This window comes from Nycticebus coucang, chromosome 8 (assembly GCF_027406575.1).
Source record: "Nycticebus coucang isolate mNycCou1 chromosome 8, mNycCou1.pri, whole genome shotgun sequence".
Taxonomy (NCBI): domain Eukaryota; kingdom Metazoa; phylum Chordata; class Mammalia; order Primates; family Lorisidae; genus Nycticebus; species Nycticebus coucang.
Window position 1 is genome coordinate 94,773,316 of NC_069787.1, and position 22,346 is coordinate 94,795,661.

The following is a 22,346-nucleotide window of genomic DNA, read 5'->3' on the forward strand; positions in this document are numbered from 1 at the left end:
ACTTGAAAGTGCCCTAGGGGCTCTCCCTGCTGAGTCAGCAAGTGTATGTACTGCATCAGGTTGAGTTCAGGTCAAGGCCTTGCCAGGACCCGCCCTTCCCCTACACTGAACCTATGCCTTAGTCCCTCTGCAACTGCCAGGGAATGCCTTGCCCAATGTCCCTAGATGCCAACCTGGGTCCAGACTAGCCCCTGGAGCCAGCTCTGGAACTTGCTACCCAAGCCCACCCACTGTGCCAAAGGATGTACCTACCACTAGAGCCCCCACACCCATCAACAGTTCTCACTGCCCACCCTTGCAGGCTATGAAGAGACCTTGACCCGCCTGGCTGCCATCCTTGCCAAACACTTCGCTGACACACGCATCGTGGGCACTGGTGAGGTGCCCTATAGAGGGCCAAGGGGATAGGGATGGATAGCATCTCTTGTGGGCTGCTATGAAAAATGCAGCCAGGTAGGCATGAGGCATGGGGCCAGGGCTGAGGCATGGCCTGTCCCCTTAGACATCCGAGACTCACTGATGCAGGCCCTGGCCAGCTACGTGTGCTACCCACACTCCCTGCGGGCTGTGGAACGAATCCCCGAGGAGCAGTGAGTGGGGGCTGGGGGGACCTCACACCCTGTCCTGCCACACACCATACCCAGCCTCACCCTATGCCTGCTATTCCTTGTCCTCACAGGCGTATCGCCATGATACAGAACCTCCTTGCACCCTATGAGCAGCGGCCCTGGGCCCAGACCAACTGGATCCTAGTGCGGCTGTGGAGGGTAAGCCTGACCTGACGGGAGGTGACCAAGACTGGCTGGAGGGAGAAGTTGCCCTGTCCCACTGACCCCCCCCCCCACTGATACCACCTCTCAGGGCTGTGGGTTCGGGTACCGCTATACACGACTACCACATCTGCTGAAAACCAAGCCTGAGGATGCCAATTTGCCGAGCCTCCAGAGTGAGTATCTAGGTTGGGCAGGTCCTGGCAGCATCCTGGGCAGGGTGGGCTGGTGACCCTTACCCACGACTCTTGAGTCCTTTCAAACTCTTCTACTCCTTCCAGCCCCTCTCCTGTACTACTCTCGGGCCCCAGCCTCCCTGCCTATCCCCTAGGGTTTCCATTTTGTGTGCTTTCTCCCAGCCCAAGGGTACTCTGGGACTGCTACTCCTTGCCCCACAGTTCCATGTTCACCCTTTGGACCTATACACTCTGCCTGGGTCCCAGTGGAAGGAGGCAACATCCTCCCAGCCTGTCGGCAGCTCATGCAGACCACTCTGTCCCTTGATGTCTAAGCCAGCTCTCTGGCCTCCCAGTACCATGTCCTTCCATTCTTCTTTTGGTCTGTGTTGGTGCCAGACCCAGAGCCTTGAACATCTGAGTCTAGCAGGGGCACAGACTAGAAATTGGCTAGGACCCAAGAGTGGTCACGGGGCTTCCTAGAGTAAGGGACATTTTGTGAGCAGGGACTGTACTCTCTCTCCAGGGTTCAGCAAAGCTTGTGAGCTTAAGCTAGGCCTGACTTCAGGTCTTCGGCCATCCAGTTTGTAGACTGTCACACACTGTACTCACACTGTACATACCCTTGCACAGGTATGGTGGCTCTTCTTGGCCCATGTAGTGTGTTTCTGCCCTTGTGGGCAGTGTTTTTGGTCTGAAGGATGTCCCTAGAAAGGCTAAGTGCCTAGTCACACAGCAGGTCCTTTCCAGTTGCCTTAGTCTTGCCTCTTGGGCGGAACTTAGCTGTAAGTGGAGAGTGGCTGTGGGGTCAGATATGTGTCCTGTTGCTGCAGGAACTATTGATTTGCATTGAGATGGGTGGGGTGGCAGCCAGGCCAACAGCAGCTGAGGGCTCTGATTACAGCTGCCTGCGAGTCCAGACTTGGCACCCACCACCTGAGCCATATGCCAAGACCAGGCCAAGGGCAGCAAAGGATGGTAGAGGACAGTAGGGCTTGCAGCAGGGCTCAGAGTAGGCTCTAGAGAAGCTGGCCTTGATATCTATAGGGAAGAATCTATTGCCTTGTCTAGGTCTGAGTCTCTCTGAAGGGTAAGTGTCTCAGAACTTACTGGGGGTCAGGCTTGGGCTGTGTGACTGCTCTAGGTAGGGTGCCACATCAGGACCCTCCCGCAGCAGGTCCGCCATGTAATGGGGTGGTGTACGGGGTGGAAACAACTGCAGCCAGTGGTTTGCCCACCAGAAAGAGGGCACAGATTTAGCCTTAATCTCCAGGCGGCTGCACCCTGTCCCCCACCTCATGACCTGAGCATTCTCAGGAAGCCATTTTCTTGTCCTTACACCAGTGGCCCAAGAGGTAGACAGTGGCCACTTAAATCTCTGATGCTACTGCCTCCCCATCCTCCTGCAGAGCCCTGCCCCTCCACCCTGCTGCAGCAGCACATGGCGGACCTGCTGCGGGAAGGCCCTGATGTAGCACCCAGCTTCCTCAACAGCGTCCTCAACCAGCTCAACTGGGCATTCTCTGAATTCATTGGCATGATTCAGGAGGTATGCTGTAGTGAGGCCTGAGTCAGGGTGGTACAAGGGACAAGGAAGGACAAGGTGTAGCCAGGCCACTCACTGCTGCTCACCAATATGATGGTGGCTCAGATTCAGCAGGCTGCTGAACGTCTGGAGCGAAACTTTGTGGACAGCCGGCAGCTCAAGGTATGCGCCACCTGCTTTGACCTCTCGGTCAGCCTGCTGCGTGTCCTGGAGATGACCATCACGCTAGTGCCTGAGATATTCCTTGACTGGGCTCGACCTAACTCTGAGATGCTCCTGCGGCGTCTTGCACAGGTGTGTCCATCTGTGCAAGAAGGGTGGGACTCTGGGGAACACCCCAGTGGTGACCCTGCCTATTCACCAATGGTCTCCTGCCCTCACAGCTGCTGAACCAGGTGTTGAACCGGGTGACAGCTGAGAGGAACCTGTTTGACCGTGTGGTAACCCTACGGCTGCCTGGTGAGGACCTAGATGCCCTGCACTCCAGCACACCACAGGCCTCAGTTCCTCTGCCAGTAGTGCTGCCTGATCCTCCTTTCTGTCCCAGGACATTCTGACTCAGTGCCCTCCTGGCTCAACTCTCCCTTCTGTAGGATGGATGATGGGAAGGGTGGATGGTGTCAGCCAGGACTGGAGCTCCTGCAGTGGTAGGTCACCTCCTTCCTTCCCCCATCCTCTTAGGCCTAGAGAGTGTGGACCATTACCCCATTCTGGTGGCAGTGACGGGCATCCTGGTACAGCTCCTGGTACATGGCTCAGCCTCAGAGTGAGTGTTCGGGACTGTGGGCCCCCATGGGATCTGGGTGCATCTGATGTGACGGGACTGGAGAGGGCTCCCCGTACCTCAGTTTCCTCATCTCACAAATGGACTTAAGTGTCAGGTTTTGAGGCAGAGGGATGGTGATGAGGTGTGAGCTACCCAAATAGGGTCAGCTGCAGCTGCTTTAAGTAGGAGAATCAGGGACCGCAGCAGGACAGGGTGTTTTGGCTCACAGTCAGAGCCACTGGCCTGTGCCATGCCTAGGTGGGGACATGGGAGCCAGGACTCTGGAGGGTATGCCGTCCTGCAATGGCCGGGGCAACACCACCGGATTAGGAGCTGAGCACACACCATGTTACCTCTGTCTGCAAAGGCTCTAGCAATGAGCATGTACTGCCTTTATTAAGAAACTCTCAACAGCTGAGCCCAGGGCACCCATGGGACCCCAAGCTTACTCCCCCACCATGAAGGGTTCCCAGTTCTCTCCTCCCTGCCTCCCTACATTGCAAGATACACATAAAGCCAGGACACTGCCTCAGCCATTAGGCTGAGACCCGTGCCAACCTTTAAGAGGTTCCTGCCCTCAAGAGACATCTAGTTCCGGCTCAGCCTTCCTAGCTTGGCATGTTCACTAGGCTTTTTACTGCTGATAAACAAGGGGCGAGAGTGGGAGGAGTTGGGGGCAGGGGCAGGGCACAGTGCTCTTCACAGCTGTCTTGTAAGCCTATGCAATGGGCTCTGCCTTCAGAGTGACAGCTGGATGCCCCTGGCCAGTGAGTGCAGGGCCACTCTGGTTGGAGCTCAGGCCAGACCCCCCAGGAGTCTCTCAAGGAGGCTTTACCTGCCTAATGCCTGCCTCCCAGACTCAGCTTGAAGTTGTGAAGTTTTCAGTAGGTTGGATATTGGTGAATGGGAGGGTCCTATTTCACCAGAGGGAGGGCATGTTTCCTCTTCCTATCCTGGGCTTAGGGGCTAGATCTTCTTACAGAGACCTCCTCCTTTACCCCTGAGGACCCACTCCTTCCTCAGCACCTTGGAAAGGGATTACACTTCATCTCTTCTGTACCACTCCTTGAGTTGTATAGGACAGCTGCTTCACTGGGCATTTGGGCCCTGGGTAGTCCCAGGGAAAGCCAGCACTACTAGCAGGCCCTACAAGGGTTTGGGGCCTTTGCCAGGGCAGAGCAGGAGGCAAATTGGAGACCCTACATGTCCCACCAGTGAGTAAGTAGGGCCATTGTGGTTCAAGTCAGGCCCACACAGGAGTCTGGGGAACCAGGCACAGTGCTTCTCTCCAGCATCTTGATAGTTCTCTGGGCTGCAGCAGGGAGCAAGGCAAGTAGCAGGGGTGGGGGGCCTGAGTGGGGGGTCCTAGGTAGCCTAAGTCATCATGAGACCTTCTGAGCCTGTGGAGCTAGCAGACTCAGAGCCAGCCTTAAGCCGCAGGCCCACAGGGTTGCAGAGATCGAAGTCCTCAGCTACCGCCAGCTGCACGCGGCCATTGAAGTCCCCCCTGCTTGGCTCCAGAAAGACCACATGCTTGTGGACACTGGCCTTGCGGCTGGGCGCATCTGGCGGTGTGGCACTGAGCACCGAGGACTGTGCACTCAGCTCCTGGAGCGGGCTGGGTGTTTGGGGCCAGCGGCGGCAGCAGCGACAGGTACGGCGGCAGCAGCAGCGGCAGCAGCCGCGACACGGTGGCGCGAACAGGTAGAGCAGCACGAGCACCAGGCCCACAACGCAGCCCAGAAGCGTGGTGAAGGCTGTATTGAAGGCCTCTGGCTCTGGGCGAGAGAAATGCACGCTCACGTTGTACTCGTGCATCTGGTTGTGGTGCAGGCGGGGCCCCGTGGCCAGGCACACGAAGACGCCCGCATGCCGCTGCTGCACGTTTCCTATGGCCAAGCTGCCGTCTGCCAGCACTGTGATACTACCGTCGCGGGATCCTGGCGCCATGAGCAGCTCATGCTGTGGTGAAACCCAGGCGATGCGCAGGGCCGGCGCGCTGGTGTTGCAGTATAGCCTCAGGGACCGACCCACCTGCGCATGCAGCTGCTCTTCCGGCCGCTCTAGGCTGAAAGCTGGGGCAGCAGTGCAGTTCTCGAAGACTCGGCTGTGCTCAAAGAAGCGCACGCGGGACGTGAGTACATTGAAGACCAGGCACATGTACTCGTGGGCAAAGTCACGCACGGCGCTTAGGCCCCGCTGGTGCCAGCGCTGCAGAAGGTGGTAAAGGTGGCAGTTACAGGGCAGCGGATTGTTGTGCAAGTAGAGGCCATTCTTGAGGAAGGCTGGTAGTGCAGCCAGCTCTGGTACGGAGATGTGTCCTATCCGGTTGGAGGAGAGATCCAGAGTACGCAGGTGGGTCGCAACCAGACCGTACAGGTGATCGAAAGAGAAGGACGCGAGTTTGTTGCAACCCAGGTAGAGATGGCTGAGCGCGCTCAGGCCGTGGAAGGCATGTTCATCCAAGTGCACCAGGTGGTTATTGAACAGAAACAGCCTCTCCAGCGCCCCCAGCCCCTCGAGGTCGTGGCGGCCGAGCGCCCGCAAGGCATTAGATGATAGATCGAGCAGCCTCAGGCCGCTGGCATTGGTGAAGACACCGCGACCCAGTACATCGAGCCTGTTGTGGCCTAGTCGTAGGTCGCGCAGTCGGGAAAGGGGCGTCAGCCAGCCGGGGCGCAGGCGCTGGAGTGCGTTGTGGCTCAGGTCGAGGTCTGCAGCAGCGGCAGGTAACACGGCCGGCACGTCCTGCAACCCAAGCCCTGCGCAGCTCACCAGATCGGCGGCGCAGACGCATTTGTAGGGGCAGCTGTGGGATGCAAGGGGTGGGAAGTCTTCCGAGTCCCGGGTGCCTAATCCAACCCGCGACATGCACAGGAGTGTGCCCAGCATCACCAGCCGGGCCATGGTTGTGACTACCAGGGATAGGGCAGGGCAGCTCTGTGCAGGTCACAGCTCCAGGACTCACCCACTTCTCTGGTTGGACGTCCGTGGCACCAGACAGCTCATGACTAAGGAGGCACGATGCAGGTTCTGCCCCGCGCGGCCGACTGCTTCTGCTCCCTCATTCCCAGGTCATGAGGCAACCTTCAGCTTTCCTATCTCTCTCCGGGCGTGTTCCGGGTTGGTTTCTAAATACTAGTCGGGCATGGGGTGGCCCAGTGGGCGGGACCCTAGCTCCTATTGGTTCTTGTTTCGGGGGGCGGGGCGGCTGCGTCTTAGCGCTAAGCTGTCCCCTGTGGCTGTCAGAGAGGACGCAAGTCCGACCCTAGTGTCCCAGCCTGCCTTTGGGCAACAGCTTCCCGTAGCTCTCCTCTCTTGGAGGAGTAAAAGTTAGTGTGGGAAGAATATCTCTAAGCTTCTGTTAATGTTTTTTGTGTTTATTTTAAGTGATTTTTTAAGGATTAATTTGGTGGCTTCCCTAAGCCCTTTTAAACTGTTAATTAGGCTGGGTAGGATCTTACAGGGATCTAGGACTTACTGGGGGTCTGCTAAACAAAATGTGAGGGTCGAAAGGAGATAAAAATGCACGTGTCATGGCACCCACTCTTCCTTCCCCCTGTTAGAGATTAATTTCAGACAGGCTCCAAAGCCTTCTGACTACAGTTGCACTCTTCCCTACCTAGGACAGAAAGAGCCACATCAGTGCTTCTGGCAGATCCCTGCTTTCAGCTCCGCTCAATATCCTATCTCCTGGGGCAGCCAGAGCCCCCAGCACCTGGCACTGCCCTGCCAGTCCCTGACCGGAAGCGCTTCTCCCTGCAGAGCTGTGAGTGGGGTGGGGAAGGCGGTCAGGTGCCTTGAAAACAGCAAATTCCCAGGCTGGAATATTCTTTTTTTTTTGTAGAGACATAGTCTCACTTTATGGCCCTCGGTGTGCCGTGGCCTCACCCAGCTCACAGCAACCTCCAGCTCCTGGGCTTAAGCGATTCTCTTGCCTCAGCCTCCCAAGTAGCTGGGACTACAGGCGCCTGCCACAACGCCCGGCTATTTTTTGGTTGCAGTTCCGCCGGGGCTGGGTTTGAATCCGCTACCCTCGGTATATGGGGCCGGCGCCTTACCGACTGAGCCCCAGGCGCCGCCCCAGGCTGGGAATATTCAAGGGATACCGTGTTCTTGGGCCACATTTGGCCTGATTCTACCTACCACTCCCCAGATACGGATTATATCAGCGCTGAGGAGTTGGCCCAAGTGGAACAGATGCTGGCACACTTGACCTCAGCATCTGCCCAGGCAGCAGCTGCCTCCCTGGTGAGTGGGACTAGAGTATACACCAAAGTCCATGCTATTTGAACATGTGTGCACTCTTATGTGGGCACAGTGTACGTCCATTTATCTGGGCATCCAACTCCAACCCACCCTCCGCTGTCCTCCCTGCAGCCCACCAGTGAGGAGGACCTCTGCCCAATCTGTTATGCCCATCCCATCTCTGCTGTGTTCCAGCCCTGTGGCCACAAGTCCTGCAAGTAAGTAGGCCCCATGGGCTTGGTGGGGGGAGAGCAGTAGGAACACACAGGACAGCCCTCACCCCTCCACTGTTGTAGAGCCTGCATCAACCAGCACCTGATGAACAACAAGGATTGCTTCTTCTGCAAAGCCACCATCATTTCTGTAGAGGACTGGGAAAAAGCAGCCAATACAAGTACCTCCTCCTCAGCTGCCTAACCCTTACAGCCTGCAACACACTGGAAACTTCACCTTTGAATCCAGGCCCGGGCTGGGCCAAATTTATGAGCTCCCTTTGCCCTGCTACCTATAACACTCTCACCCCCACCACATCCATCCTCTTCTTGCCTGCCTATAGCTTCATTAGTGGGAGCCCGGGCATAGCCCTAATTGTGCCTGAGCTTGACTTTCAGTCAGGGCCGCAGTGAGCATTAAATTATTATTCCACACAGCCCTGGCCCCGGCCCTTCTTGAGGGAGTAGAGTTTGTGGAGAGTGCCCAGCAGAGGTTCTGCCAGATTATATTCACATGAGAAGGCAGGTGTCCACCAGCTTCAGCCTCATCCAATCCTGCCCAAATGGCAACAAGTCCAGGGTCTTCTGATGTATCAGGCCAGTGTTCCCCTTAACAATTGGAAAACCAGGGCTTGACCAGCCCCATCATCCTCACATGATGATGCGAGGCTCTGGCACAGACTCGCCAATAGACTTGTGTGGCAGCACACTAGCTCCATTGAGGTATAGCTCATCATTAACTATGACATCCTCGCCCAGCACTGTCACGTTCTCCATGCGAACCTTGGAGAGAGAGGATAAATCTTGTCAGTGAGACAGGCACACTCCCTGTTGCTCTCCCCACTTAACCTAGCCTGCAGGCTTACCCACTGGCCCACACGGCAGCGCCAGCCCACAATGCACGACTCCAGCCAGGAATGGGAGTGGATATGAGCGTCCCGCAGCACTGTACACCGCCGGATACACACACCATCCTCCACTACCACACCAGGACCCAGGCTCACGTTGGGACCAATGCTGCAGTTCTGGCCAATGCGGGCACTTGGGTCCTGAGAGCAGTAGAGAAAATAAAAGTGGGCCATTTGTCTCCCAAGACTGAGGGCATTATGATGGGTTGAGCAAGAGCCTCACCACCAGCACGTTGCCTACAATGCCAGGGCCTGAGCATAGTCGCTCAGGCTGCTTCTGCCGCACTGACTGCAGGAAGAGGCACATGCCAGTGAGGAAATCCTTGGGCTGCCCAATGTCCATCCAGAAGCCTGTAGGGAGGGATGCATCAGGGGGCTCAGCCCAGCCACAGACCACCCCCACCCTGTGGCCTTCCTGCCTCACCCTGCAGCTCCATGGCATATAGCTGCCCCTCCTTGGCCATAACAGGGAAGACCTCCTTCTCAATGGATGTAGGCTGCAGCTGTGGGAGTAGGCAGCTCGTAAGGAGGATCATAGTGGTGATGGCCTGCCCCACCCCAGCCCACCCAGAAGCTGTCTCCTACACACCTGGATGCGCTGCAGCACTGCAGGACTCAGGATGTACATGCCTGCGTTGATCTTATTGGACACAAATACCTGTGGCTTCTCCACGAACCGGTGAATTCGACCTGTGTCAGCCTCACACACCACCACACCGTACTTGGAGGGTTCCTCCACCTTGGTCACCTGAATGCAGAGGCACCTCAAGCCTAGTCCAGTGTTCCTGAGCTTTGATGTGCATGCTGTCCCAAATCTCAGGGATTCGCTCCCAAATGCTTAAAGATTAATACTGCACAGCTTCTGCATCCATAACGTAAGAGGGTAATTCAAGTCTGAGGGCCAGGGAAGGCCAGGCATAGGGGTGGAAATATCAAAAGAGATGTAAGACCTGGTTTCTTACCAGGATAGAGCCCTCCTGGCCATGGTGCTGGTGGAACTGCACCATGGCTTGGAAAGGGAAATCGCAGATCACGTCACTATTGAGGACGAAGAAAGGGTCTGCAGTCTCAGAGAGCAGGTCACGGGCCAATGCCAGGGGCCCAGCTAGGGGGAAAGAGCAGGTCACCACCTTGCTAGGGATCTGAATCCCTGGGTTCAGGCTCAGCAGGCCCAATCCAGGATGGGTCTTACCTCTTGCCTGGCCCTAACCTCCCCGAAGAATATTCCTGTCTCTACTGACCTGTACCCAAAGGCTCCACTTCATGGGACATGGAGATTCGGATTCCCAACTGGAATGAAGAAGGTCCCAGTTAGATTCACCTGCCAAGTTGGGAAGGTGAGCAAAGACCAAGAATAAGGGCCAAGAGTCCGTGCCTCACCCTCTGTTCCTGCGCCTTCATTTCCTTCTCCAACACCTGTGACATGTAGCTCACGGCCAGGATCACGTGGTCCACGCCTGCCTGCCGGACAGAACGCAGGCTAACAGGCGGGCTCAGCTGGAAGGTACGGCCCTTCCTAACTCCCAGTGCTAGCCGTCCGTCCCTTGTCCAGCCAGGTACGACCAAGACCCAGATCCCAATCCCGGGCATTACCGCGGCCAGCGCCTCCACTTGGTGCAACAAGATGGGCTTATTGCAGAAGTCCACCAGTGGCTTCGGGGTGCTCAGTGTCAGCGGCCGTAGCCGCGTCCCATAGCCGCCCACCAAGATCAGTGCCTTCATCGAACCTGCGGGCGACGGGAGAGTGAGTCTTGGGCTCCGAGGTGCCTGCCGCCTGCCACGCCGTCCCCTGCCACACACTCCCACCGCCATCCTCGGCCCCGCGCCCTTCACCAGCCTGACTGACCGACTCTGGTTCCACTTCGCCCTCCCGGTCTGTTCTGATGCCGGATCTGGGGCAGCCACAACCCACCACACGATGCAGGATATAGGACAGGGGCCCGACTCAGGCCGGACCTGGCGCGGGCAGTGTCGTACCCCTGGCGGGCCAATCGGTTGTTGTATACGTGGCACGGCCGCCGGCGACCGACAGAGGGGGAACGTCGCTGCGTAAGACGTAGCCAATGAGAGCCCGAGCTTGCCAGGCTGCCATGGAAACCGAGGCCGGAACAGGCGGGTCAGCAGCCCACTGGCAGATCCAAAGGCGGAACTGGCGCCAAGGGCGAGGCCTAATTTCCTACAGGTTCATGGGTTGTCCACGGAACGGCGGTTTCCAACCCTGCCCTGCCCCTGGCCTCTCCCCCTGTACTCCAGCGCGGAGAAGGGACTGGGGGCCGTGGATTGGTTTAGCAGGCTGCCAGCCTTACTACCCGGAAATAGCGGGATTTTCACAAGGACACCAACACGACTGTTTCTAGCGGCTTTATTTTGACATACAAGACCTCAGACACAAGCAGGGTGGGCAGCGCCAGGTGTACAGAAAGGGGAGGGCTCAGCCCAAGCACTCCCCTCCCCCACAGGCAAGGTCCCGAGAAAACGCGCAACTGCGGCCGGAGCCACGTGTAGTATCCAGATGCAGGCCTCAGCCGGTGTGGACAGGCTTGGAAAAGGGCAGCAGGGAGCGATTCACAGAACGCGAGGTCTTACAGTTCCCCGAGAAGCGAAAAAATTAGGCCTTTCCCAGGGTTGTCCTTTTTTTTTTTTCTCTCATTATTTAAATCGGCACAAACATAACCAAATTGTACAGCTTTAAAGTTCAAAGCAATTTGAATCTAGGGAACGTGCATGTGGCCAGGTGTGAGCGCATGAACAGCGGCTACTGAACTAGCACAGGACCCCCTGCCCCTTGGTGGGAATCCCCATGCCCACTGCATAGACCCACAGAAGGAGAAGGGGGGTAGGGTCCCTAGCTATACTGGTCCCCTTCCTCTTTGAAGCACCACCCATCATGCCTCCCCTCCCTCTGCTGGTGTGGGCTTAGCCCAGGGAAGCACAACAGAGAGGAGTCACCTCGGCAACCCCAAACCCATGATCCCATGTTGCACTTTGGTCCCAAGTTAGGGCTGGGAAGGCAGGGCCTGGCAGGGACAGGGCCCTCTGACCTGGGGCAGGGAAAAAGCGGTGGCAGTTAAGTATGCACACACACTTGCCCACCACCATCAGATAACAGGGCTGGGTATCCAGGTTCAAAGTGCTGAAAAGAGGGGCCCTGCCCTGGGGGAGCAGCAGCAAATTCCAGGCCTTTCCACTCCTTACTGCCAAACACTGTATCTAGTGGGGCAGGCTCCCTCGCTACGAGGAGCAACAGAAGGGGGCAGCATTTGCTCCCATAATCTAGAACTTGGGAGGCACAGAACACCCCCAGGCAGTCACGAATGGCTACAGACCCTTTGTTTTATCCTGTACCCTACCAGGGAATGACTAACAGCTACTACCCCCATGACTGAAGCCACAAAATGGTACAGCAGAGAAGTGGTCATTTTTAACCCGAAACAGGCAAGTTGCACCTCCCAGGCCCAAGGAATGGGAACCTGCCCCAGACTGGCACCAGGGTCAGAGTGCTGAGAGAAGGGATCCACTCTCTCATGTAAGGAGCCCATTTAAGAGGCTGGAAAATTATTCCATCAGTTACCAAGGCCTCTCACAGATACAGGCTAGCTGGCTGGCTTTTAATGCTAAAACAGGAACCTGCCAAAAGTGACAATGACACTGGCCCTAGGCTCAGAAAACAGGGTATTAACCTTGGCAATGGCTGAGTTCAGTGTCACATCCTGTTTTAGAGGTTTCTGTGCCACTAAGGGCTGGCAGCAAAAATGACAAAAACCTTGAGCCTTAACTGCCCCACTGTCAGTGTTGAGGTCCATACTTGAAGCCCACAGAAGGGTGCTGGGTCAGCAGGGAAACTCTACCTACAATTCTTTCTGCTACCAAGTCTTTATAAAAAGGTAGCACCTGCAGAGGGAGGGCAAAGGGGCAAAAGCTCACCTCAGAAACAGGAAAGAGTTTTTTGCTGAGGAAAGTAAGGAGGAAATCAGTATGTACTAATGAGCAAGGCTACACCCTAGGGAAGGATCTCAAAAGATGGGGGATGGCAGGTGGACACATGGATAAACAGACCCCAGGATTCATCAGACAAAGCTCTCATTAGAAGAATCTGGGCACCTGAACTTAGAGCTCAGACAATGTCCCTATGAACAGACAAGCTTAAAGTTCTCCTTCCAAGCCCAGGTCCTGGAATGACTCACAAAGGGCTGCTGCCTTGAGCTTGGCCTGTGGAAATGTGAGACCCTGAGCGGACCACAGCCCTAGAACCCTGGGAGGACCCCATCCAGTGGCAGCACAGCTGCCCAAACTAGAGGAGGAGGATTCCCACCCACAGCACAAGAACTGCAAATACTGGCTGGGCCAGAGCCACCAGAGGCCCTGAGGCATACTAGGATATCCATTCTTCTTGGCAAACAGAGCTGCAACTCCCTTCAGTGAGGCACAAAGGAGTGCCTCCTTAGGCAAGGGATCTTGGTGAGTGAAGCTGGCTGGGATTGCAGGCAGAGGAGGTTCTCGTGCTAATAGGTGCCTATGAAACCTAGGGCCTGCCCGCTGCCATGAGTTGGCTTTAGTCCAGGTTCATTAATCTAGTTCCATGCTAAGGTCAGACCCAAGGATGGATCCAGCTGTGTGCAAGACTGTGGTGCCCTGAGGGCATCTATTAAAGAGTTAACTGACATCCACACCACAAAACTGGAAAGCCCCCAAGAGATGGGAGCCAAATCCCTTCTACTTCTGAGGAAAAAGGGACAAGTGGACATTGGGGGGTAGGGGGAGGAAGCCCTGCACCAGCCCAGGGCTTCACCTGATAATTAGCAGGGCCCTGCAGCCACAGACCCCAAAGACCTAGGTAAGAGAAACCAATGTCCCAGGGCATCCTGTCCCTGCTGTCAAGCCCACCAGGGGCACCTCTTCCTCACTAAGTCAGCCAGGACACAGCAGTCAGAGCCATAAAGCTAAGGAGCCTGGCTGAGAGGACATATATTTTGCCCTCTTTCACTTTATATATATGGATTCCAGGCTACAGCTAAAAACATTTCTTTTAGTTTACACCAAAGAGAAATATAACCCTTTAAAAGCAAGTCTGTGTGTCCTCACGGTGAGTTCAGAGCAATGGTCCCTGCCTGCGGGTGGAGAGGAAGGGGTTTCTAGGAGCCCAGAACAGGGCCTACTGGTTCTCATCCCGCATCTGTTCCATGATGCTGATGAGGTTCTCCAGGCCAAATACATAGCCTCTGTCTGGCCCATCATGCACAGTGGGGTCATCCCGAAAGCCCTTGAATGTGCTATGTGCAAAGTCAATCATGCGGACATCCACTTTAGGTGGTGAGGAGGGACCTGCCTCAGGGCTGGTGCTGCTGGGGCTGGTACTAGGGCCACAGGATGATGCCACCTCAGAGAGCCCCATGTCCAGGTGCTTGAGACGCATCTCAGACCGGCGGTCCAGGTAGGACTCAGCCCGGCACTCCTTGCCATCATAGATGACAAGCAGGGAACTGGAGTAGAAGCGGTAGGAGGCCTGCCGCTCTAGCACAGCTTTCAATCCCCGCAGTTTGCTCAGAATAGGCTCAAAAAGGTCACGTCGCAGGTCCAGGCCATTGTGCAGATACTGATAGAGGGCATTGCGGAAGCCTTCGATGGACAGCCCACGGCCGTAGTACTTGTTCCTGCAGAGGTAATGCCCTGTGTCCAGCTGGTACACCTGAAATCCCAGGAGATAAGATAGAGTGAGAACCAGGGAAGTCTGATGACCTCATCATGCCCTGGGAAAAGTGCTGCCTGGAAAGCACTCTGATAAATCTAAACTTTTCTGCTTATCCTTCCAAGTGGAGCAGGCAGGCCCATTCTCCCTGGGTTTCCCCTGTAGAGCCAAGAGAAAACCAACTTTAGGCTTATGGATTCCCTGCCATCACCTCTGAAGCCCTCCTCCAAGGCTAGCCCTAGGGCCCAGCTAGACTCTTAACTAGGAATATCTTGTTGACAGACAAAAGTTTTACTTGCCCCACTGTCGAAGCAGAAGGCTCTCACACTGGCCCTGTGCCTGAACACCAGATAAGGACAGGAAGGCTCAGGGAATACACTTCTAAGGACACACTCAGTACCCTGTGGGGGACTTGTCCCTCTCACAGGAGATTACAGGCCAATATGGGTAGGCATGGGTGGCAGGCAGGTATAGGCACAATCCAAAACATATAAGCACCAGCACCTAGACTCTCACCAGAAGTGACTCACCTGCATACCACAGACCCTGACACCCAGTGTAGCTGACGTGCTCTGCTCACACTTCCTCATCTGCCGGGCTGCCTTCTCAGCTGAGGCATCATCACCATGCTGCCGGGTTCCCATCTTTAAGTCCAGCACACAGGGGTACTTAAAGTGGTGCACCACATTCTCAAGCAAGAGGAACTCTGGGCCACGGTCAAGGATAACAACAACCATACTCACCACAGCCCCCAGGAAAGCACAACCAAGATTTTCTATAAAAGGGGCACTGACCTAATACAATATAGACTCACCTTACCAACTCTCAAATATGGGTTTCACACCACAGGCCTATTATTTCTTTTTTTTTTTTTCCTTTCTTGAGACAGAGTCTCACAGAGTCACCCTCGATAGAGTGTATGGCATCATAGCTCACAGCAACCTCAGATTCTTGGGCTCAAGTGATTCTCCTGCCTCAGTCTCCCAGCAGCTGGGACTACAGGCACCTGCCACAATGCCCAGCCATTTTTTGGTTGCAGTTGTCATTGTTGTTTTAGTTGGCCCCACTAAACAACTGTTTAGTTGTTTGATTTGAACCCACCAGCCTTTGGTGTATACGGCTGGAGCTGTAACCACTCTGCTACAGGCACAGAACCTTTTTTTGAAACAGAGTCTTACTCTGTCACCTCCATGGCGTCCTAACTCACAGCAACCCCAAACTCTTGGGCTCAAGCAATTCTCTTGCCTCAGCCTCCCAAGTAGCTGGGACTTCAGGTGCCTACCACAATGCCCTGCTGTTTTTAGAGACAGAGTCTCGCTCTGGCTCAGGCTGGTCTCAGACCTGTGAGCTCAGGCAATCCACCTGCCTCGGCCTCCCAGAATGCTAGGATTACAGCTATGAGCCACCATACCCAACCCTTATTGTTTTTTGGGAAAAAAAAAAAATTTGTGTGGTAAAAGACACATAACAAAATTTTAACCTTTTTTTTTTTTTTTTAAGAGACAGGCTCTCACTGTGTCTTCCTGGGTAGAGTGCTGTAGCATCATAGCTTACAGCAACATCAAACCCCTGGGCTTAAGCAATCCTCTTCCCTCAGCCTCCTGAGTACCTGGGACTACAGGCACCTGCCACCATGCCCAGCTAGTTTTTCTACTTTTAGTAGAGATGGGGTCTCACTCTTGCTGGAGCTAGTCTTGAATTCCTAAGCTCAGGCAATACACCCACTTTGGCCTCCCAGAGTGCTAGGATTATAGGCATTGAGAGCCATCGCACCCAGCCATTTTCACCATTGTCCACCTGCAGAACTTTCCCATCTTCCCAAACTAAAACTTTGTGCCCATTAAACAGTAACTCCCTATTCTCCCTCCTCCCAGCCCAAGGGAACTTCTAGTCTACTTTCGGTCTGTATAAATTTTGTCTTTTTTTTGAGACAGAGTCTCACTTTGTCATCCTCAGTAGAGTGTTGTGGCATCGCATATCAAAGCAACCTCAAAACTCTTGGGCTCAAGCGATTCTCTTGCCTCAGCCTCCCAAGTAGCTGGGACTATAGGCACCTGCCACAATGCCTGGCTATTTTTTAGAGAAGAGGTCTCACTCTGGCTGAGGCTAGTCTTGAACCCAGGCAACTGAGCTCAGGCAATCCATCCACCTTGGCCTCCCAGAGTGCTAGGATTATAGGCACGAGCCACTCTGCCTGGTCTATATGAATTTTGTCCATTCTTGGTACCTCCTGTAAGTGGAATCACATATTTATCCTTTTGTGTCTAGCTTGTTTCACTTAGTAGAATGTTTTCAGGGTTCATCCATGTTGTAAGCATATATCCAAATTTTATTCCTTTTAAAAATGGCTGAATAGGGCGGCGCCTGTGGCTCAGTGAGTAGGCGCCGGCCCCATATACCGAGGGTAGCGGTTCAAATCCAGCCCCGGCCAAACTGCAACAAAAAAATAGCCGGGTGTTGTGGCGGGTGCCTGTAGTCCCAGCTGCTCAGGAGGCTGAGGCAAGAGAATCACGTAAGCCCAAGAGCTGGAGGTTGCTGTGAGTCGTGTGACGCCACGGCACTCTACCAAGGGCAGTAAAGTGAGACTCTGTCTCTACAAAAAAAAAAAAAATGGCTGAATAATTACTGACATTGTTATTTTCATTATTCTTTAGATCAGTGGTTCTCAACCTTAATGCAGTTAATACAGTTCCTGTAGGTCGTGACCCACAGGTTGAGAACTGCTGCTTTAGATCTATCTTGCAGGCTACACAAACTAAAGTAGATTTGGCAGATTTAGATACATCCCTGTCACCAACAATAAACCAAGCCTGGAGTCCCAGCTACTTGGGAGGCTGAGCCAGCACCTCATCCAAGCTCAAGTAATAAGGAAGATATCCTTCTGGCATTACTATAAAAAAAGAAATCAGATTCTAACATTACCAAATACAAATCTTTAGAAAAGGCTGGATTTAAATTTCTATCTTGCCATTTTCTCACTAAATTTCAAATGAGCAAAACTATACACAGTAGAACCTCCATAGTTGACAACCTCCCTACAATGATTGCCTCCTTAAGTTCACTTAATTTTCAAAGACCACACATGTAGCACATGTACGTTTAAGTACAACAGGCCTAGTTCCTTATGTTGAATACTTCTATATGTTGATAAGTTTGTTATAGACCGTTGGGTTGTCAACTTACAGAAGTTCTACTATAACTTATCCCTTCTGCTCAAAACTGCTCTATGGTCCCCAAGCATTTACATTCATGTTTTCATCCAGATATACTGTCTGTAACAATCTTATTTTTATTTGAATTTTTATATAAAGGCATACGGCTTGTCACATGTCTGCCAAAAAATCATTGGGTCTAATGGCCTGGGCCTCAAATCCATATTTAGGTGCTGGAAAGCAATCATATCTTAGAGGATAGACAATCAGCATCACTCTGTTGATGAGTATTTTAAATCTCCTAATTCTTTTAAAAGTGACTTATAGGCTCGGTGCCTATGGCTCAAGCGGGTAAGGTGTCAGCCACATACACCTGAGCTAACGGGTTTGAATGCAGCCCAGGCCTGCCAAACAACAATGACGGCTACAATCAAAAAATAGCCAGGCGGGCGGCGCCTGTGGCTCAGTGAGTAGGGCGCCGGCCCCATATGCAGAGGGTGGCGGGTTCAAACCCAGCCCCGGCCAAACTGCAACCAAAAAATAGCCGGGCGTTGTGGCGGGCGCCTGTAGTCCCAGCTGCTCGGGAGGCTGAGGCAAGAGAATCGCGTAAGACCAAGAGTTAGAGGTTGCTGTGAGCCGTGTGACGCCACGGCACTCTACCTGAGGGCGGTACAGTGAGACTCTGTCTCTACAAAAAAAAAAAAAAAAAAAAAAAAAATAGCCAGGCATTGTGGTGGGTGCCAATAGTCCCAGCTACTTGGGAGGTAGAGGCAGGAGAATCGCTAAAGCCCAGGCGTTGGAGGTTGCTGTGAGCTGTGATGCCACGACACTCGACCCAAGGTGACAGCTTGAGGCTCTATCTCAAAAAAAAAAATAGTGACTTACAGAAAATAGTATTTGGCCCTCAATTAATCCTATCACCAGCTATAACCCATAAACAAGTGCCAATAAAATCTAAAAAAGGCTAAAGAAATATCTCAACAGTGCCTGAGAGAGAACATGGGCTCTTAAATCCTGTTTTGCCCATTCACTAACTCTGGGTAAAACACTTAATCTCCCTATGCTTCCATTTCCTCATCTGTAAAACAGAAATAATAGTTCCTTCCTCAAAAATTACTGTGAAAATTGAGTAATCAACCTAAGAAAGTAGATTACCAAAAAAAAAAAAAAAAAAACAAAACACTGACTGAAGATATACAAAGTGCTCAGTTATGTCTACTGCTTCAAAATACTGAACAATTATAAGAATTCTCATCCTATATTTTTTAACATCTTAAATCTACACGTATTTTATGTTGTATAGATATGATGTTTATCACCAAACAAAAACCCAACCAAAATATAAGTTTTTAAATTATTAATCTTTTAAGAGGGGATAATTATATGTGCACATAAGATTCTAGACACGCACTGATCAATATGGTAGCCACTAACCACAAGTAGTGATTTAAATTCAGATTTTAATTAATTAAAATTAAATTAAAAACTCAGTACCTCAGTCACAGTAGCCACGTATCACCAACTCAGTGTAGCCAGGGGCTACCATATTGAAAACCAGATACAGAATACTTTCATCATTACAGAAAGTTCTGTTGGACAGCACTGTACTAGACTACCAAGGTCTGGGGTTTTTTTTTTTTTTTTTTTGAGACAGAGTTTCCCTCTGTTGCCCCAGCTATAGTGCTGTGCCATGGCCTCAGCCTAACTCACAGCAACCTCAAACTTCTGAGTTCAAGTGATCTTTCTGCCTCAGACTCCCAAGTAGCAGAGACTATAGGTGCACACCACCATGCCTGGTAATTTTTCTATTTTTAGTAAAGATGGGGGTCTTCCTTTGCTCAATCTGGTTTTGAACTCCTGACCTGAAGTGATCCTCCTACCTCAGCCTCCCAGAGTGCTAGGATTACAGGTCTAAGCCACTGTCCCTGGCCTTTAGACTGTCAAGTTTCAAGTTTCAGTCTTAACAAATACAAAAGGCAGATAAAACATGTTATGAAAGTAAAAGGAAAAGGAAGAGGAAATCTATTAAAAATAAAGATAAGAATAAAGAGGGGCCCCTAGACAGAGAAAGACCTCAGTCATAGGCTGGACAGTGCCTTAATAAGGGACGGACCTATGGTTCCAGTAGACACTGCTGAAGGAGAGGCAACAAGGATACTGTAGAGCTTTCGGTCCTTGGATTCAGAGCGCATGCGGCTCAGCTGTTGTTTGTGACAGCGCAAGCTCCAGGGATTGTGGCTGATTTTCTCAGAACTCAGACCACTGTTGCCATCTAGCATCTGGAAAGGGACATCAGAGTGGCTGTGAAGCTCCACCTTTGGACTCTTTGCCTCCTGGGAGCTAAGAAAGAAGAACATACACATTGTTAAAGGATTCAGGCAAGTCATCCTCTGGGGTCTCACTACACATGGTAGGGGAGATCTAGATCAAGCCTAATCTGTCACCCATAGACCCTAATAATGGATAGCATGGATGCTGCAAATACCATGAGTAAAAGTGAGTAAATGATATGAGTAGTTTTCTGTGTCTTTGAAAACTGTCAGAAACATAATTTTTATCAAATTATATAATACAGATACCACTTTAAAAAGCACTGCCTGGCTCAGCGCCCATACCCAGTGGTTATGGCGCCAGCCACATACACCAAAGGTGGTGGGTTTGAACCTGGCCCCCACCAGCTAAACAACAATGACAAATGCAATGAAAAGTAGCTGGGCACTGTGGCGGGCGCCTGTAATCCCAGCTACTTGGGAGGCTGAGGCAAGAGAATTGCTTAACAAGAGTTTGAGGTTGCTGTGAGCTGTGACACCATAGCACTCTACCAAGGGTGACACAGTGAGACTCTGTCTCAAAAAAAAAAAAAAAAAAAAGTGTTGCCCAAGATGTGAAGCAACGAAAACTCTCATACCCTACTGGTGGTAATGTAAAATGGCACAGCCACCAAAACAATTTGTAGTTCCTCAAAAACTTAATCATAGAGTTCTCTCACTTAACAGTTCTACTTCTATGGTAGTGCCCATAGCTTGGGCATTGGCCACATACACCGAGGCTGGGGGGTTCAAACCCATTCTGGGCCAGCTAAAACAACAACCGCAACAACAAAAAAAATAGCCAGGTGTTGTGGCCGGAGCCTGTAGTCCCAGCTACTTGGGAGACTAAGGCAAGAGAATCACTTAAGCCCAAGAGTTAGAGGTTGCTGGGAGCTGTGACACCACAGCACTCTTCTCTACCCAGGGCGAGCCCAAGACTCTGCCTTCCTCCCAAAAGAAAACAATTCTACTCCTAGGTATATATCCCCCCAGACTGAAAACTGGCCTTCCTTTTGACTGGATGCCATCTTCCAATAATTCACCAAAATGACAAATACAAAAGGAAAGAGGAGAGGTACCTGATACATGTTCTCTAGGCCTTTTAGAAAACATGGAGTTGTGGCTCGGCACCTGTATCTCAATCGGCTATGGCACCAGCCACATACACCAGAGCTGGTGGGTTTGAATCCAGCCCGCGCCCGCTAAACAGCAATTACAATTACAACCAAAAAATAGCTGGGCATTGTGGCAGGCACCTGTAGTCCCACCTACTTGGGAGGCTGAGGCAAGAGAATCACCTAAGCCCAGGAGTTGGAGGTTGCTGTGAGCTGTGACACCACGGTACTCTACCCAAGCCTCTTTTTGAGGCTCTGTCTCAAAAAGAAAGAAAGAAAAGAAAACATGGAGTTGTTCCTTTGGCCACATACATGCAAATCTATAAGAAAGGTGATACTGTAGACATTAAGGGAAGGGGTACTGTTCAAAAAGCATGCCACAAATGTTACCATGGCAAAACTGGAAGAGTCTACAATGTTACCCAGCATGCTGTTGGCATTGTTGTAAACAAACAAGAGCAAGATTCTTGCCAAGAGAATTTTTTTTTTAGAGACAGAGTCTCACTTTGTTGCCCTCAGTAGAGTGTCGTGGTGTCACAGCTCACAGCAACCTCCAGCTCTTGGGCTTAGGCGATTCTCTTGCCTCAGCCTCCCAAGTAGTTGGGACTACAGGTGCTTGCGACAATGCCCAGCTATTTTTGTTGCAGTTTGGCTGGGGCTGGCGCCCTACTCAATAAGCCACAGGCACTGCCCTCTTGCCAAGAGAATTAATGCTCCTATTGAGCATATTAAGCACTCTAAAAGCCGAGATAGCTTCCTAAAACGTGTGAAAGGAAATGATCAAAAAAGAAGGAAGCCAAAGAGAAAGGTACCTGGGTTCAACTGAAGTGCCAGCCTGCTCCACTCAGAGAAGCACACTTTGTGAGAACCAAGAGAAAGGAGCCTGAGCTCCTGGAACCCATTCCCTATGAATTCATGGCATAATAGGCGTACAGCACAGCACACAGGAAAACCAAGAGAACCAGCTGAGCAGGAGCATAAAGTGCTGGAACCTATTCCTCATGAATTCATGGCATAATAGGTGTACAGCATAGCACACAGGTCAAACAGGAGAACCAAGAGAATCAATGAACAGTACAAAACTATTCCCTAAGAAATCATAATAGGCATAGTAAGCTTGATCACATTCAATGGAAAGGTGCTTCCCCATGCTGCTGGAACCTTTTCCCTATGAATTCACAGCATAATAGGTATTAGAAATAAAAGGCTATGGTAAAAAAAAAAAAAAAAAAATTGAAAACTGGGATTCAAATACTTTTTGCCTATGTCCCTAGCAGCATTATTCATAATAAACAAAAGGTAGAAATAAACCCAACTGTCCCTCAAAGGATGCATGAACATAATGTGGTACATATATACAATGAAATATTACTCAGTTATAAAAAGGAATGAAATTCTGGTACATGCTATGTGGATGAACTTACTTTTTTTTTTTTTTTTTGTAGAGATAGAGTCTCA

General features: G+C 51.9%; 3 protein-coding genes across 8 annotated transcripts in view; 1 reads left to right on the forward strand and 2 right to left on the reverse strand.

Annotated features, from left to right (window-relative positions):
* RNF123 (ring finger protein 123) overlaps nt 1-8,155 on the forward strand; it is a 27,299-nt gene extending 19,144 nt beyond the window's left edge. For 2 of the 5 annotated variants that reach the window (XM_053600030.1, XM_053600032.1), the window contains 12 exons: nt 302-376; nt 503-590; nt 680-767; nt 862-946; nt 2,356-2,495; nt 2,598-2,786; nt 2,876-2,951; nt 3,174-3,258; nt 6,885-7,027; nt 7,415-7,509; nt 7,639-7,724; nt 7,803-8,155. In XM_053600030.1, the coding sequence (XP_053456005.1) occupies nt 302-376; nt 503-590; nt 680-767; nt 862-946; nt 2,356-2,495; nt 2,598-2,786; nt 2,876-2,951; nt 3,174-3,258; nt 6,885-7,027; nt 7,415-7,509; nt 7,639-7,724; nt 7,803-7,923 (1,271 nt within the window). In that variant the 3' untranslated portion in view covers nt 7,924-8,155. The other 3 variants (XR_008381787.1, XM_053600031.1, XM_053600033.1) reach the window with 3 other exon arrangements.
* On the reverse strand, nt 8,127-10,629 carry GMPPB (GDP-mannose pyrophosphorylase B). Of its 2 annotated transcripts, XM_053600038.1 has the most exons (10): nt 10,473-10,629; nt 10,220-10,353; nt 10,007-10,087; nt 9,868-9,916; nt 9,589-9,731; nt 9,216-9,374; nt 9,051-9,129; nt 8,850-8,977; nt 8,585-8,767; nt 8,127-8,501 (listed from the first exon to the last, which is right to left on the reverse strand). In XM_053600038.1, the coding sequence occupies exons 2-10, from the start codon at nt 10,346-10,348 to the stop codon at nt 8,370-8,372; spliced, it is 1,083 nt and encodes a 360-aa protein (XP_053456013.1). In that variant the 5' UTR covers nt 10,349-10,353; nt 10,473-10,629; the 3' UTR covers nt 8,127-8,369. The 2 variants fall into 2 exon arrangements, with proteins under 2 accessions (XP_053456013.1, XP_053456014.1); XM_053600039.1 differs by lacking the exon at nt 10,473-10,629 and having other exon boundaries at nt 10,007-10,083; nt 10,220-10,354.
* A 2,940-nt stretch (nt 10,630-13,569) lies between these two features.
* IP6K1 (inositol hexakisphosphate kinase 1) overlaps nt 13,570-22,346 on the reverse strand; it is an 82,719-nt gene continuing 73,942 nt past the window's right edge. The window contains exons 4-6 of the mRNA XM_053599881.1: nt 19,623-19,804; nt 14,843-15,018; nt 13,570-14,312 (exon numbers count right to left, since the gene is read on the reverse strand). Of these exons, the coding sequence (XP_053455856.1) occupies nt 13,779-14,312; nt 14,843-15,018; nt 19,623-19,804 (892 nt within the window). The 3' untranslated portion in view covers nt 13,570-13,778. The remainder of the gene's footprint in view (nt 14,313-14,842; nt 15,019-19,622; nt 19,805-22,346) is intronic.

Coding starts and splice junctions, on each gene's coding strand:
- GMPPB (XM_053600038.1), bottom strand. CDS start 10,348: ATGAAGGCACTGATCTTGGTGGGCGGCTATGGGACGCGGCTACGGCCG. Junction 10,088..10,219: donor AAGTGGAGGCGCTGGCCGCG/GTAATGCCCGGG, acceptor TCTGTCCGGCAG/GCAGGCGTGGACCACGTGAT. Junction 8,768..8,849: donor TTGTAGGCAACGTGCTGGTG/GTGAGGCTCTTG, acceptor TACTGCTCTCAG/GACCCAAGTGCCCGCATTGG.